This window comes from Onthophagus taurus, chromosome 11 (assembly GCF_036711975.1).
Source record: "Onthophagus taurus isolate NC chromosome 11, IU_Otau_3.0, whole genome shotgun sequence".
NCBI lineage: Eukaryota > Metazoa > Arthropoda > Insecta > Coleoptera > Scarabaeidae > Onthophagus > Onthophagus taurus.
The window spans coordinates 8,107,931-8,121,631 of NC_091976.1; the positions used below are offsets into that span (position 1 = coordinate 8,107,931).

At 32.3% G+C, this 13,701-nt stretch overlaps 3 protein-coding genes across 3 annotated transcripts in view; 1 reads left to right on the forward strand and 2 right to left on the reverse strand.

The window, feature by feature from the left end:
* The window catches only part of LOC111421684 (nucleolin-like), a 376,547-nt gene that overhangs the window by 233,518 nt on the left and 129,328 nt on the right, over positions 1 to 13,701 (reverse strand). The window lies entirely within an intron of this gene.
* On the reverse strand, positions 1,836 to 3,347 carry LOC111422664 (COP9 signalosome subunit 4). Its single transcript, XM_023055880.2, has 2 exons — positions 2,949 to 3,347; positions 1,836 to 2,892 (listed from the first exon to the last, which is right to left on the reverse strand). The coding sequence occupies exons 1-2, from the start codon at positions 3,261 to 3,263 to the stop codon at positions 1,978 to 1,980; spliced, it is 1,230 nt and encodes a 409-aa protein (XP_022911648.1). The 5' UTR covers positions 3,264 to 3,347; the 3' UTR covers positions 1,836 to 1,977.
* Positions 5,065 to 8,316, forward strand: LOC111419041 (hyaluronan mediated motility receptor-like). Its single transcript, XM_023051783.2, has 4 exons — positions 5,065 to 5,244; positions 5,322 to 5,443; positions 5,498 to 7,885; positions 7,948 to 8,316. The coding sequence occupies exons 1-4, from the start codon at positions 5,199 to 5,201 to the stop codon at positions 8,146 to 8,148; spliced, it is 2,757 nt and encodes a 918-aa protein (XP_022907551.2). The 5' UTR covers positions 5,065 to 5,198; the 3' UTR covers positions 8,149 to 8,316.

Here is a 13,701-nt window from a genome sequence, read left to right on the forward strand (position 1 = left end):
GTTTTTTCTTCGGCGCAATCCATCCCCCGTAACACTAACAAACAAAACAGTTCAACGGTTTGGCAGTACAAGAAACATTTTGGCAAAAAAAGAAAATGCGAAAATTATAAAACTGGAAATCAACAGAAGCAAAACAAATATCATAATACAGTCAAGAAATGCTGTGATCACCCGTCAAACTTGCATGATATGCCTGCAGAACGGCCATTTCTTTGGCCTCTTAATGGTCCTAGAATAGCAAATTAACAACATAAAAATTATATAAACTTCAATCAAACTTCTCAAAACAATATTTTAATAATTGGTAACCACGATTCCTCAAAATCTACTAGCTCAATTGTACCCATACTTGGTACACATATTAAACACATACATAGTTTTTGTCTGAACTAGAATTAAGTTCAAATATTCATTTTTATTAATTCTAGATCCCTTTATGATGCAAAAGAACGTAAATAAACAAAATGAAATCTTCAAATTGGCGCCATATTGTTTCTATTGACGTTTTTGATTTATTCTAGTTCAGACGATCACTTGACATGAATATTTTTAGAATCTCATTAGTCATTAGATTACACTGATCGACGAGGTTTTTCCCACACGGATTCTGTATGCCAATTATTACTTAACTACATACCCTCATTATAAAATAGAAAATTTTTTTTTTCTGTCACCCACAAATTTGGTGTCACAGTCACCTATGATTTTACTGTATTTTCCGCTAATATTACTGTACGTAATGTCAAATTGCATCAAGTTATCCTGTAAAACAGTGTCAAATTGTGAGTTTAGCATACATAAGATAATCGTCGTTAGTTTCTCAACATCCAAAAGAAGTGTATTAATCATCCTAACAGTTTTTGCTACGTATGTGGTGAACTGACTTTCAAAAGCCAGCGACGAAATTTCACTGAACTGGTGAAGCAGTGTTAGCGTGTACATTTTGGTTTCTCTGTGGTCCATCAAGATGGCCCTTCATGAAGTATTCTTCATATATGCTGTACGACATGCGTAAAGAATCTTACAAGTTGGGCAAAAGAAACGCGATATATGGCTTTCGAAAAACCCATGATTTGGACAGAGCCTGTAGATCACGTATCTGATTGCTACTTTTGCTTGACTAATATAAATGGAATGAATATGGCGTCAAAACATACTGTGAAATATGCAAATGTACATTCTGCATCACAACCATTTCGTTGGAGCGCTGATTTACCTGTTCCTGCAATGCCAAATCAGACAAATGACGCAGCAAAATGATGTCATCGATTTACCTTCATGTAGTACAATTGAAGATGAAGTTCATGATCCTACCTATGTGCCTGAAGGCGAGGAACCTCATTTTCTAACTCAAGCTGATCTTAACGATCTGGTTCGCGAAGAGCTACTTCGTTTAGATGATATAGTTACAGTCTATTCACAATCAGCTCAGTCTTGGTAACCGTTTTCTGAGCAACAAACATGTCCGAACCCGAAGTGGGGAATCAAGTTGAAATCGTGTAACTCCAAATTTACGTAAAACGAGGTAGCGTAAGTCGGGGTATTACTGTTTTTAAAAAATTATTCCAGTGATCCGGAATGTTGCATAATCCGAATTACCCTTGTTTTAATTGTTCCGGATTATCGAGTCTGTACTGTACCTAAAAAATCGGTATTCTAGACCCGAAGCCCCCTTAAGCAGCAGAATGCAAGGTAGGAGACCAAGAGGCAAGAGAAAAACGCACGATTCATAAGCGTCAGAACCTGGATGATAGTAGCTCTTGAACAGAGGTTATGGAAGCGAAAGGTACAGGAGGCCAAAGCGCCATTGGAGAGAGAGAAAAATTCTACAGCAGTGTTTGTATGAGCTTTATATGTATTGTCATGACCTTTTCTTCAGATTTTTTTTATATTTATTATACATATATTTAGTACACAAAAAATAAACCACTAAGATAATAATAACACAAATATCCAAAACATATCAATAACAAATTGTTAAGACATCATCTGTTCTTCCATAACTTTACTCAACCATTCTGGATGATGTTTTGAAATTAATTCAATCACTGAATTAACCTGATAACACAAGGACTGTATTTGTTTGTCCCATTGTGGTAATGTTTCCCGAGTTTCAAAATAAACGATTGAATCAATCTGATCAATATAACCATTCATCCTTCTTTCCGTTATCATTTGACTTGCAATCTTTTCCGCTTTTGATGGAACAATTTCCAATAAAGCTCCCAATTCCTCAAAACTAATATTATTATAAAGTTTACTTGCTGATAATAAATTATGTTCAATGACGGCGCGATCTAATATTGTAGATCCATCTACAGTTGTTGCTTTTTGATGGGGCTGGAGTAAAGCCTCAAATTCTTGTAACTCACTTCGGCGGATTATTCGGTCCAAATACATTTTTTCTAAAATTGAAACAGCCGGAAGTTGCTGACAGCGTTCGTCTTTGAATAATGTAGCTAACATTCGGGATCTTTGTTGACCAGCTGACGCTAAAACGGTACAAACTAATGCGTTACGGAGGGCCGTCATACGTTCATCTTCATGAATTATTGTTCTGTAGGATAACTCATTATATCTTTGAGCTGCCTCAATGAATTTTCGACGATAATCTAAAACGCGGGCATAACATACTTTATAATAAACTTGAAGTTGTTCATTTTTGGACTCTGCTTGAAGAAGCGACGCTCGATTTATAAAAGCTTCAGCTTGGAATGGGTCGTCATCTTCTAAATATAAACGGGCGATTTTTAGGTATGTTTCCAATTTGTAATCAACTGTGTATTGTTTTTGACCAGTTTCTAAAGGAATTCCAACTAAAACTCCAGCTGCTTCACGCCAATTTTGATTACGTTCATAAAGTTCTGCTAAATGTTGACGAATATGAGCTGCCTAATAATGCAAACAAAAATTAACTAACCATTCAAAAATTATATTAAATTTTATACCTGTTCCTCAAATGAAATAACTCTTGGTTGAATTTTCTCCAAAGTGTAGTGAGAAACTGCAATCGACACAGGATCACTTAATTTAACCAAATGGGAACTAATATCCGTTAGAATTTGTCTTGAAATCACTAAACTAACATTCTCGTTAACCATCGCGACAATAAATACTTGCAAACATTCTACGAGATCAGATTCAGGTCCATTTAGAATTGATTCCAAAACGAATCTATACCTTTCCGCTTGTTCTTTTGGGGTGCCGCCCGTTGTTAAAACGGAGAATAACTGTTGGCGTATAACGTTAACGTTCGCCGACATTTTCAACTTACGTTTATATTTTTAAATGAAAGAAGATAAATCGCCGTATTTTGTAGTGTGAATGCGTCAAATGTAAATGTCAATTTAAAATGATTTGAGGTTATGTCGATCTTAATTAGCTGTAATCTTTTTTCATTATTGTTATTATACAATGTAATTTATGTGTTTAATATAATAAACGAAATATATTAAAATGGTATTTTAAATTCATTAAATTAAAGTTATTAATTCGCATTAAATTAACATTTTAATTCAATGGCTCTCACGATGGATGGCGCTTTATATACAGGATTTTTACTTATGCTTGCATAATAATTTTCGAACAACAGATCAAAATATAGAATAAAAATACATATGTTTTTTGTTGTAACGTAATTTTTTAAGGTTTAATTTGTTTATAATTAAATAAAAATATTTTTGTTATTGTTTTGAAGATTCGACGAGAGATGGTGCTGCTTTATATAACTTTTACAACTTAAAAAATAAATACGTTTTAATATTAATTCGATATTATTTAATTAAATAAACAAGAATCTCTATAGTAAAGCATACGTCTTCATTTAATTAATTATTTAAGGTTTACTTTCTTTAATATTAGAATTATTAATTCGCATTAAATTAATATTTTAATTCAATAGCTCGACGATGGATGGCGCTTTATATACAGGGTTTTTAGTTATGTTTAAATAATAATTTTCGAATATCAAATCAAAATATGGAATAAAAATACATATCCTCTTTGTTGTAATGTAATTTTTTAAGGTTTAATTTGTTTATAATTCAATAAAAATGTTTTTTTTATTGTTTTGAAGATTCGGCGAGAGATGGTGCTGCTTTACATAACTTTTACAACTTAAAAAATAAATACGTTTTAATATTAATTCGATATTATTTAATTAAATAAACAAGAATCTCTATATTAAAGCATACGTCTTAATTTAATTAATTATTTAAGTTTTACTTTCTTTAATATTAAAATTATTAATTCGCATTAAATTAATATTTTAATTCAATGGCTCGACGATGAATGGCGCTTTATATACAGGATTTTTAGTTATGCTTGAATAATAATTTTCGAACAACAGATCAAAATATGGAATAAAAATACTATTCTCTTTGTTGTAATGTAATTTTTTAAGCTTTAATTTGTTTAAAATTCAATAAAAATGTTTTTTTTATTGTTTTGATGATTCGGCGAGAGATGGTGCTGTTTTACATAACTTTTACAACTTAAAAAATAAATACGTTTTAATATTAATTCGATATTATTTTTATTAAAAAACAAGAATATCTATAGTAAAGCATACGTCTTAATTTAATTAATTAACTAAGTTTTAGTTTCTTTAATATTAAAATTATTAATTCGCCTTAAATTAATATTTTAATTCAATAGCTCGACGATGGATGGCGCTTTAAATACAGGATTTTTAGTTATGCTTGAATAATAATTTTCGAACAACAGATCAAAATATAGAATAAAAATACATATATTTTTTGTTGTAACGTAATTTTTTAAAGTTTAATTTATTTATAATTCAATAAAAATATTTTGCTATTGTTTTGAAGATTCGGCGAGAGATGGTGCTGTTTTAGATAACTTTTACAAGTTAAATAAAAAATAAATTCGTTTTAATATTTATTCAATATTATTTAATTAAATAAACAAGAATCTTTATAGTAAAGCATACGTCTTAATTTAATAAATTTTTTAAGTTTGACTTTTTGACCCATCTGTTGCACAACCAGTCGCTTTCTTACTCCCCTTCTGATTGGCCAGTTCAAATTTTTACCGGTTACCTTGTTTTCTAACCGTCATTCGTGTCAAACCCGCTAAAAAGCTACATTTTACAAGATTACAGCTTTGATTCAACTCTAAATGATTTAATATCTACCAATTAACGTTATTTTTTGCAATACCTTAACTGTATCTTGATAATGTCTTTCCCGAAAGCAAAAATAACCAGATTCAATGATATCACAGGTAAGATAACCTCACTTTTCTTAATACTACTTTTTTATACCGTTTTTAACTTTATTCCTTTTTGAATTTTAACTTAGATTGCACACCATCTCCAGCCCATTACAACCCCAAAGGAAATAACCGTATGGTTGGAGGTGTTATTACTGATAAAGATGATAATGGATCCGTTTCATCCACTAGCTCAACTCGTTTTCGTACTGTAAGTTACTTATTTGACTTTTTAATATCCAATTTAATTTAAATCAAATTAAAGCCGAAGTCTGTTAAAAAAACGAAACCATTTGCTTCAAAAGAATCACTGAAAACTGAAGATTCAGAAACTTTAAAGGAAAAAATCGTTGAATGTGATAATAAAGATGCTTACATACAAGAATTACTTGACCAATTATCCAATTTGAAAGAAGAAACTGTTTATTTGCAATCACAAAAAGATTTAATAGCAAAAGAAGCCAATGATTTTAAATTAGAACTGAAGAAAATCACTGAAGAACATTCAATGTCACTTCAAGTAATCAAATTGTGCTTTTCCAATGATCAGAAGAAGTTAAATAATCAAATACGTGATTTGGCAGATGAATGTGATGAGTTGAGAGATGCTCATGATGAGGTTTTAAATTGGTTTTCTTTGGAATATGCAAAAGTTTCCGATAGTAGTGAAAAGATGACTGAATTTTTTAATACATCTCTTGCTAAGTATGCTTATAACTTAGATGACAGCCATAAAAAAATTGTGGAGAAAGAAAATGAGTTGGAGTTGTTAGAAAGTAAGTTAGATGCAGTTAAATATGCCCATAAAATTAGTATTGAAAATTGTTATCAAACACATCAAGAGAATATTAAAAATTTAGAAATGAGAATCATTGAGAAAATGAGAGATATTGAATTTGATTGTCTTGATGATGAATATGTTGAAGTTAGAGATGAAGAGGTACAAACTGAAGATTTATTTGATTTAATGCGACCTATATGCGACCCGAAAAGGGTTAAAAAAGATAAACTGTCTCAAAACTGTATAAGTCCAAATACACCACTAGATGTTAAAGGTTTATCTGATATTATTCAAAATAAATATAAAGAAAAGTATGAAAAACTTGAAAATGAAATAAAGTTATATAATAAAAATGAGATAAAAGCTTTAAAGGTTTCTCAAAACATTGAAATTGATGCTATTAAGTCAGAAAATGATGTACATTTACAACAAATTAAGGAAAATTATGATGAATCACTTCATTTAGGTAGAATTCAAGCTGAAGAAGAATGCAAAGTTATTGAATTAGATTATAAAGTGAAATTGGAAGCATTACAAGATGAGAATGAAGCTGTTTTAAGCGAATGTGAAAAAATTGGGGAATACACTATTTCTGAAAGTGAATTAGAAAGAGATAAACTAAAACAGGAGGTGAATGAAATCAAGAATGAATTAATAGAGGAACAAAAAAATAAAGCTGATTTTCTTGAATATGACAAGTTATGTAAGGATTACGATTTGGCTGTTGATCAACATAAATCGCTGGAAACAGACTTATTAAACGTTTTATTAAAGAAACAACTCCAAATAAATAATTTTAAAAATGATCATTTTACTTATAATGTTACAATACATAAAACTCGAGAAACTATTGATGCCTTAACAAAAAGATTAATTGAATCAGATAATGATGTAGTTCAACTTAAAAATGAAATTAAAGAAATGGAAGAAAAAGCTTTAAATTTTGATGAAAAAAAATTAAAACTAAATGATGAATTAGATGGTTTAACAAAACTAAATGATGATTTAAAATTACAAAAGGAATCCACAAGTAAATTATACGAAAACAATTTGAAAGATTTGGAAAATAATTTATTACAAACCGTCGAAATGTACAAAGAATCAGTCGCAAAAATGATTTCAGATTATAAAATAAAAGCAGAAACAACCGAATATGATCTACAAGAAGTTGTTAAGTGTTTATACGAACAAGAAGTTGTTAACTCTGAAGCTTATAATTTGATTCATTTAGCAAATAACGAAATAGAAGACTTGGAAAAAAATAATCGCCTCTTTGAAGATAAAATTTGTACATTAAGACTAGAATTAGAACAATCAAAATCAAAAATCGATCAACTCAAAACCTCAAAAAAAGAAATGAAAGAAAAATTAAAATATGAACAACTTCAAAATGCTCAATTACAAGAAGAAATTATTAAATCCAAACAAGAACAAGAAGAAATTGAAACGTTACATAAACAAATTGCTCAATTAAAAGAAAAGAAACAAACTTATTCAGAATATTGTAAATATTATAGCGCAAAAGCTAAAGATTATGAGGTCGTTATTAACGAAATGAATGAAATCAATCGAAGTTATATCGATCAGACTCAAAAGTATGAGAATTTAGTTCAAAAATGTGAAGAGATTAATTCGAAAAACGATGAATTACAAAGGATTGCTGCTGAGAAGGAGATTTTGATTGGACCATTTAAACAACAATTGGAAAATTATAAAGTTGAATGGCAAAATTTGATTGCGCAAAAAACGGATGCTGAAAATGAAGCTAGATCTGTTGGGATGAGATATGCTGAAGTGTTGGGACATCAAAATCAAAAGCAAAAAATTAAATATATTGTTGATTTAAAAGAGAAACATTTTAGTTTACTCAAGGTATGTTAAAAAATTTGTTTATCTTATTACATGTAGTAATTAATGATTTAAATTTATTAAAGGAAAAGGAAACGATGGAGTCGAAACTTCGCGCCCAAACGAAAACTATTGAAAAATTGAAATCTGAGTTAGCAATGGTTGGAAAATCGCCAAAAAAGAAGAAAGTAAAAGTAATTATTGTGAAGGAAAGTGAAGCAAATAAAGAGAATAGTTTGCATGAAAGTTTTGCAAGTCCACTTAGGGATAGGAACAGAGATGAATGAATGTGTTCTTTGATTTAATTAGAGGCTAGTTTATTATATTTATGGATTAACTTATTATTCTTATTATCTAGTGCCAAAGTTTTCATTTAGGTTAAAATTCGTATATTTCTTTTTATTGCTAAAATCATTTTGTATTAGAATATTTTTCAATAAATAAACTCAACGGTTTTTGTTTTTTGTTTAATTTTGAAGGTGGCACTTAACCATTATTATACAGAGTGATTCAAAAAACCGCTGACAGACTTCTAGGGCAGGTAATACCAAAGAAATTGTATTACTAGAAGCACATATAAACACCAAGAGTTGAAGCCACGTTCGATGTGTTTTGTTTACGTTTTCACTCAGTCCACAACGGAACGCGCTCAGATCGGACCGTCCGGCCGACGATCACCGAGTATTTCCAAACAGGCCAATCTTTTTATGGTTTCTTTGAAAATAAATTGAACTGATTAATGTTTATCCATGTTTGTCGAACCCTAATAAATGAATAATTCTCTCCTAAGTAAACAAGGTTTGTGTGCGTATTTGTGTTTTGGCTTTGACGAAGTTAACATTTTAGTAATACCATATTTTTCAGACTATAAAACGCACCTTTTCACATAGAAAAATGGACTCAATTTTGGGTGCGTTTTATGGTCCGAAGGTACCATTAAAATATTTTTTTCAATAAATCGTCTCTAAATTTGAGGTACGTCTTATAGTCCGAAAAATACGGTATATTTTGAAATTGAAACACTGGACATTATAGACGTTGCGAACTTAGAGAACATGCATTTAACCGAGGGGTAAACCGCTAGTTCAAATTTTGTACACCTACTTCCCCTTTGACAAATAATTCCTTATACTTCCTACTTATATTCCTAGTATTTCCCTGTACTTCCGTGTATTTCCTCATAATTCCTTATACTTCCCGATACTTCCCCGTACTTCCGTGTACTTCCCCGTAATTCCTCTTACATACTCGTACCTCCTCTCCCTTCAGACAGCATATCCACGTGTGTATTTAAGTAAAACACCCAAATAAAAGTCAATAAAAATTAACATATATTCTTTGGCAAATAAAAACATTGAGTTTTCCTATATAAAAACAGAAAATAATAATACTGACAAAACAGATTTAAAGCTTTTTATCATTTTGTTTGAAAGCTTTGTATAATTTCTTTATTTCTACATCATCATGTCTGCTAATTTGAAATATGCCGTTACCAAGTAAATTAATGGGACCGTAAAATACATACTCTTCATCTACAACCGCGATGTCTGGTGTTTTCGGCCATACAACAAAATCCAGCCACGGACAAAACATATCAGAATGAAAATTGTTACTTCGAAATATGCATACAAGTTTTATCAAATAGTGTGCATTTAGTTCTACACAGAGGTAGGCGTTTAAAGTGATGAAATTATCGGTTAGTTTATATGTTTTGTGTTCTTTTATCCAATATCTCCATATGCGGAAGTAAAACACAGCGTACCAAATATAATACAGTCGTTTTTCTAAAGATATGTTTTTATTTAAGAATGCGTTTAATATGTAACTGATGACTTTCAAATACGAGATTGTGCCTTGTGAACCTTCTACGTTCGTCAGCAATTCCAAGGATGTAATTTTTTCCACTGATTTGAAGTTCATTCGGTCTGTTGGATTTAGATCGGAAATCGTTAAAAAATGTTTGTCTTTTGGTTGATTCTTCACTAGTTCTTCAATATGCGTTACGGATATAGTAAAATTTCCTATCAGCAAATAAATGTTGGCTTTAAGTAGGCGATTTCGTAGTTTAGTTCCGATATGAACCTCGTCTTGTGTAAAACATTACCAGTTTTCAGGGTTAAATTCATTGTCTATGGGTATTTGAAACCACAGCCAATTAGGCTCCTGCGTTTGTTTGAAAGGAAGTTTTGCTCTTATACGCATAGTCTTTAGAAGCCGCGTATCTCCATCAGAGGAGTAACCCAATATTTTTATTCCATAACGACTAGCTTCCTTTTCTAAATATTTCCATCGTTGAAGAATGTCTTTGTATATAAATGTGTTGTCAGTGCCATATACTGATAAACAATAAGCTGGTGCGTTTTGACACAGCGGTTGCGCCATTATTACGTAGGCGCAGTTGGCCTTAGGACAATTTAGGAAATATTCCTGCATAACTCTTGATGAAGTCGCCAAATATGCATTTGTTACAGGCAAGCCATTTCTAAGTGGCAGAGAAAATCCCATCACCGTATTGTTTCTAGAATTGTATTCAACTTTTCCCGTTATTCTGGTGGCGTCTTCAGCAATCCAAACAATCGAGGGAAGATTCCTTTCGTCCAGAAAAACTTTAAGATTGGCAAAGTCGAAACTGCCTTCATCAAAATACTTATTCTGATTGTTAACATATCTATTCAGGGTCGAAATTCTTGGGAGTGCGCTCTTTAAATTTGTATAAAGGACTTCATACAAAAGTCTACCACCAATGTAAAATAAATAAAGACTAAATTTTTTAATAACGTCGTCAAAGTCGGAATAACGGAAACCTGGCTCTCTCCCGAAGTTACCTCAGATTTAGTGAGTATACATGATTATAATATATACAGACGGGACAGGGTTGGCAGGGGCGGGGGTGTGGCGCTGTACATAAGAGCATCTGCTGCTTGCTCACTCATTAATGTTGACGGTGATGTGGAGCAATTATGGGTTAAATTCAAATATAATAAAAAGTCCTATGCTGTGGGTGTGGTTTACAGACCTCCTAAATTAAATTGTACCTTGTTTCTAACGGAAATTGAAACGGCTTTATCCCGTATAGTACCCATGAATGATGTTATAATCATGATGGGCGACTTTAATATAAATTTCTTAAGTATTGACAGTCCTTCAACGTTGGAATTGATTAAATTGTTGGATACGTTTGATTTAGTACAAATAATTGATTCCCCAACCAGAACAACTGCTACTAGTTCGGCGCTTTTAGATTTAATATGTGTCCCTGACTCTGATCTGATCGAATCATACGGTGTAATTCAGGTTCACCACCTATCAGACCATGACTTAACATGGTGTAAGTTGAAAGTGGAAAAAATTAGAAAACTGCCTATTTCCAAGGTGGTTAGGGTTTTTAAAGATTTCGACTATGAGAGTTTCTATTTGGATCTTTGTCATTTTCCTTTTTATAGCATATTTGATATGATAGATGTTGACGATAAGGTTATGTTTCTAACAGAAGGCATAGTGGAGATAATTGATAGGCATGCGCCATTGAAAAGGTGTACTTTTAAGAGGCCTGCAACGCCGTGGATAACTCCAACAATTATTGAAATGCAAAATCTGAGAGATAAAGCTCTGAAAGACTTTAAAAAATGTAATACCACGGCGAAGTGGGTTTTTTATAAGGACTTGCGCAATTATGTAAATGGTGCCATCAACAGAGAAAAAAAAGCATATTTAGATCTATCCATTAACACTAATAAAAATCCCTGGTTGGCACTGAAACAATTTGCTATACCTAAAAAAACAATTGATGCTGTGCCACTACACCTATGTCACCCAGATGAAATTAACCGCTTTTTTGTCAATTCCGTTACCTCTACAAGCAATAACATCGATCATGAGCTTTGTAGTTTCTATAACAACGCTGGGAGACCATCGTGCGGGTTTTCATTTCAGTCTGTCAAGGACCTGGATGTCGTACAAATTATAAGTGGCATAAAAAGCAACGCAATGGGCTGGGATAATTTAAACGCAAAAGTTATAAAATTGACAGTTCCTCATTTGATTCCGTATCTGACACATATTGTTAATGAGTGTATTGCTAGTGGTAAGTTCCCTACCCCATGGAAGTCAGCTTTAATTTTGCCTCTACCTAAGGTGCGTGAACCTGTTAATATCTCAGATCTTCGACCCATAAGTATACTACCAGTCTTATGCAAGATTTTAGAAAAGGTTATGTTTAACCAACTTAATAACTTCGTATCTTCAAATAATTTACTACCGACAACTCAATCTGGGTTTCGTGCTGGATTTAGTTGTGTTACTGCACTTTTGAACATTGTTGACGATATAGTTGAACAGACTGATAGAGGAAATCTGACGTTAGTTTGTCTTCTGGATTATTCCAAAGCTTTTGATCGTATTAACCACACCGTTTTGTCGGCAATTCTAAAGTATCATGGTCTGGATGATTCTTCGACGGCTCTAGTTACTGATTTTGTCTCGGGGAGACAACAAGCGGTGAAAATGGACGGGGTTAGATCGGAGTTTATTCCTACAAGATGCGGATGCCCGCAAGGTTCAGTCTTGTCGCCTTTGCTATACACACTATACACAGCCAATTTCATAAGTTGCATACAATACAGTCAACCACATTTCTACGCCGATGATACTCAGTTGAGTATATCTTTTTCTCCTGATGAAGTCGACGATGCATGTCGAAAGTTAAATCAGGATTTAGAGGCTATAATTGGACTATCTCGGCGTCACAACTTAATTATAAATCCAAAAAAAACAGAAATTATACTCTTTGGTCCAACGAAAGTGAAAGAGCGGGTACGGGGTAGAGTTGGGGTGTGTGTTGGGGGAGAGAGGCTCGAATTGAAGGGGGTGGTGAGGAACTTGGGTGTGCTTATTGATGAGCGACTTACTTTCAGTAACCATGTTAACAGCTGTCTGCGAAAAGCTTATGCTAAGTTAAAATGTTTGTACTCCCAAAGATCCTTTTTAAATTTAAAAACAAACAGGTTGCTTTGCGATTCTTTGGTATTGTCAACTTTTAATTACGGAGATGTTCTTTACTCTCCCTTTTTAACTTCGGTACTAAAATATAAAATTCAAAAGGTTCAAAATTCGTGTATACGTTTTATGTTTGGGTTGCGTCGATGGGAGAGTGTATCACCATACTTGCATACAGCAGACTGGCTAAATATGTGTAATCGGAGACTCGCTCACTCTGCATGCTTATTTTATAATACTATTGCAACGGAAAAACCGCCTTATCTTTACAGCAAGCTTACATTCCGTTCAGATGTACATAACATCAATGTTAGATTTAGGGGAAGGCTAACACCTCCTGCTCATAAGACAGAATTTTATAAATCATGTTTTACATACCGTATAGCAAATTTCTTTAATCACTTGCCAGCACATCTTTGTAGTACATCCTTAAAACTTTTTAAAAACAAATATAAAGATTACTTATTCAATAAGCAATGATCATTTTGTGGGGCGTGGGCGGCGCAGCGTGTGCGTGGTCCGTGCAGCCGGGGGTGAGTCGATTATGTGTTAAACTATGTTGAACTTTCAAGAATACGTATTAGTTTAAGTATTATGCGCCAATTGTATAAAAGAGTTGCACAGTAATACATGGTGTAGTAGAAGACCAATTCACTGTAATTGAACTCCACCATGAGATTGCCCGGAGCCTACGATATTCCTATCGTAGACTCCGGATTGCCTCTAAAAGTTAATTTTGTATTTATTATATTATAATCTTTTTTCTTTATTTGCGATGTTTTGTACTTTTTCTTCTTGTATTTATTTATTTTTGTGAGGCAATAAAGCGATTATTATTATTATTA

Coding starts and splice junctions, on each gene's coding strand:
- LOC111422664 (XM_023055880.2), bottom strand. CDS start 3,263: ATGTCGGCGAACGTTAACGTTATACGCCAACAGTTATTCTCCGTTTTA. Junction 2,893..2,948: donor TTATTTCATTTGAGGAACAG/GTATAAAATTTA, acceptor TTGCATTATTAG/GCAGCTCATATTCGTCAACA.
- LOC111419041 (XM_023051783.2), top strand. CDS start 5,199: ATGTCTTTCCCGAAAGCAAAAATAACCAGATTCAATGATATCACAG. Junction 5,245..5,321: donor CAGATTCAATGATATCACAG/GTAAGATAACCT, acceptor ATTTTAACTTAG/ATTGCACACCATCTCCAGCC. Junction 5,444..5,497: donor GCTCAACTCGTTTTCGTACT/GTAAGTTACTTA, acceptor ATCAAATTAAAG/CCGAAGTCTGTTAAAAAAAC.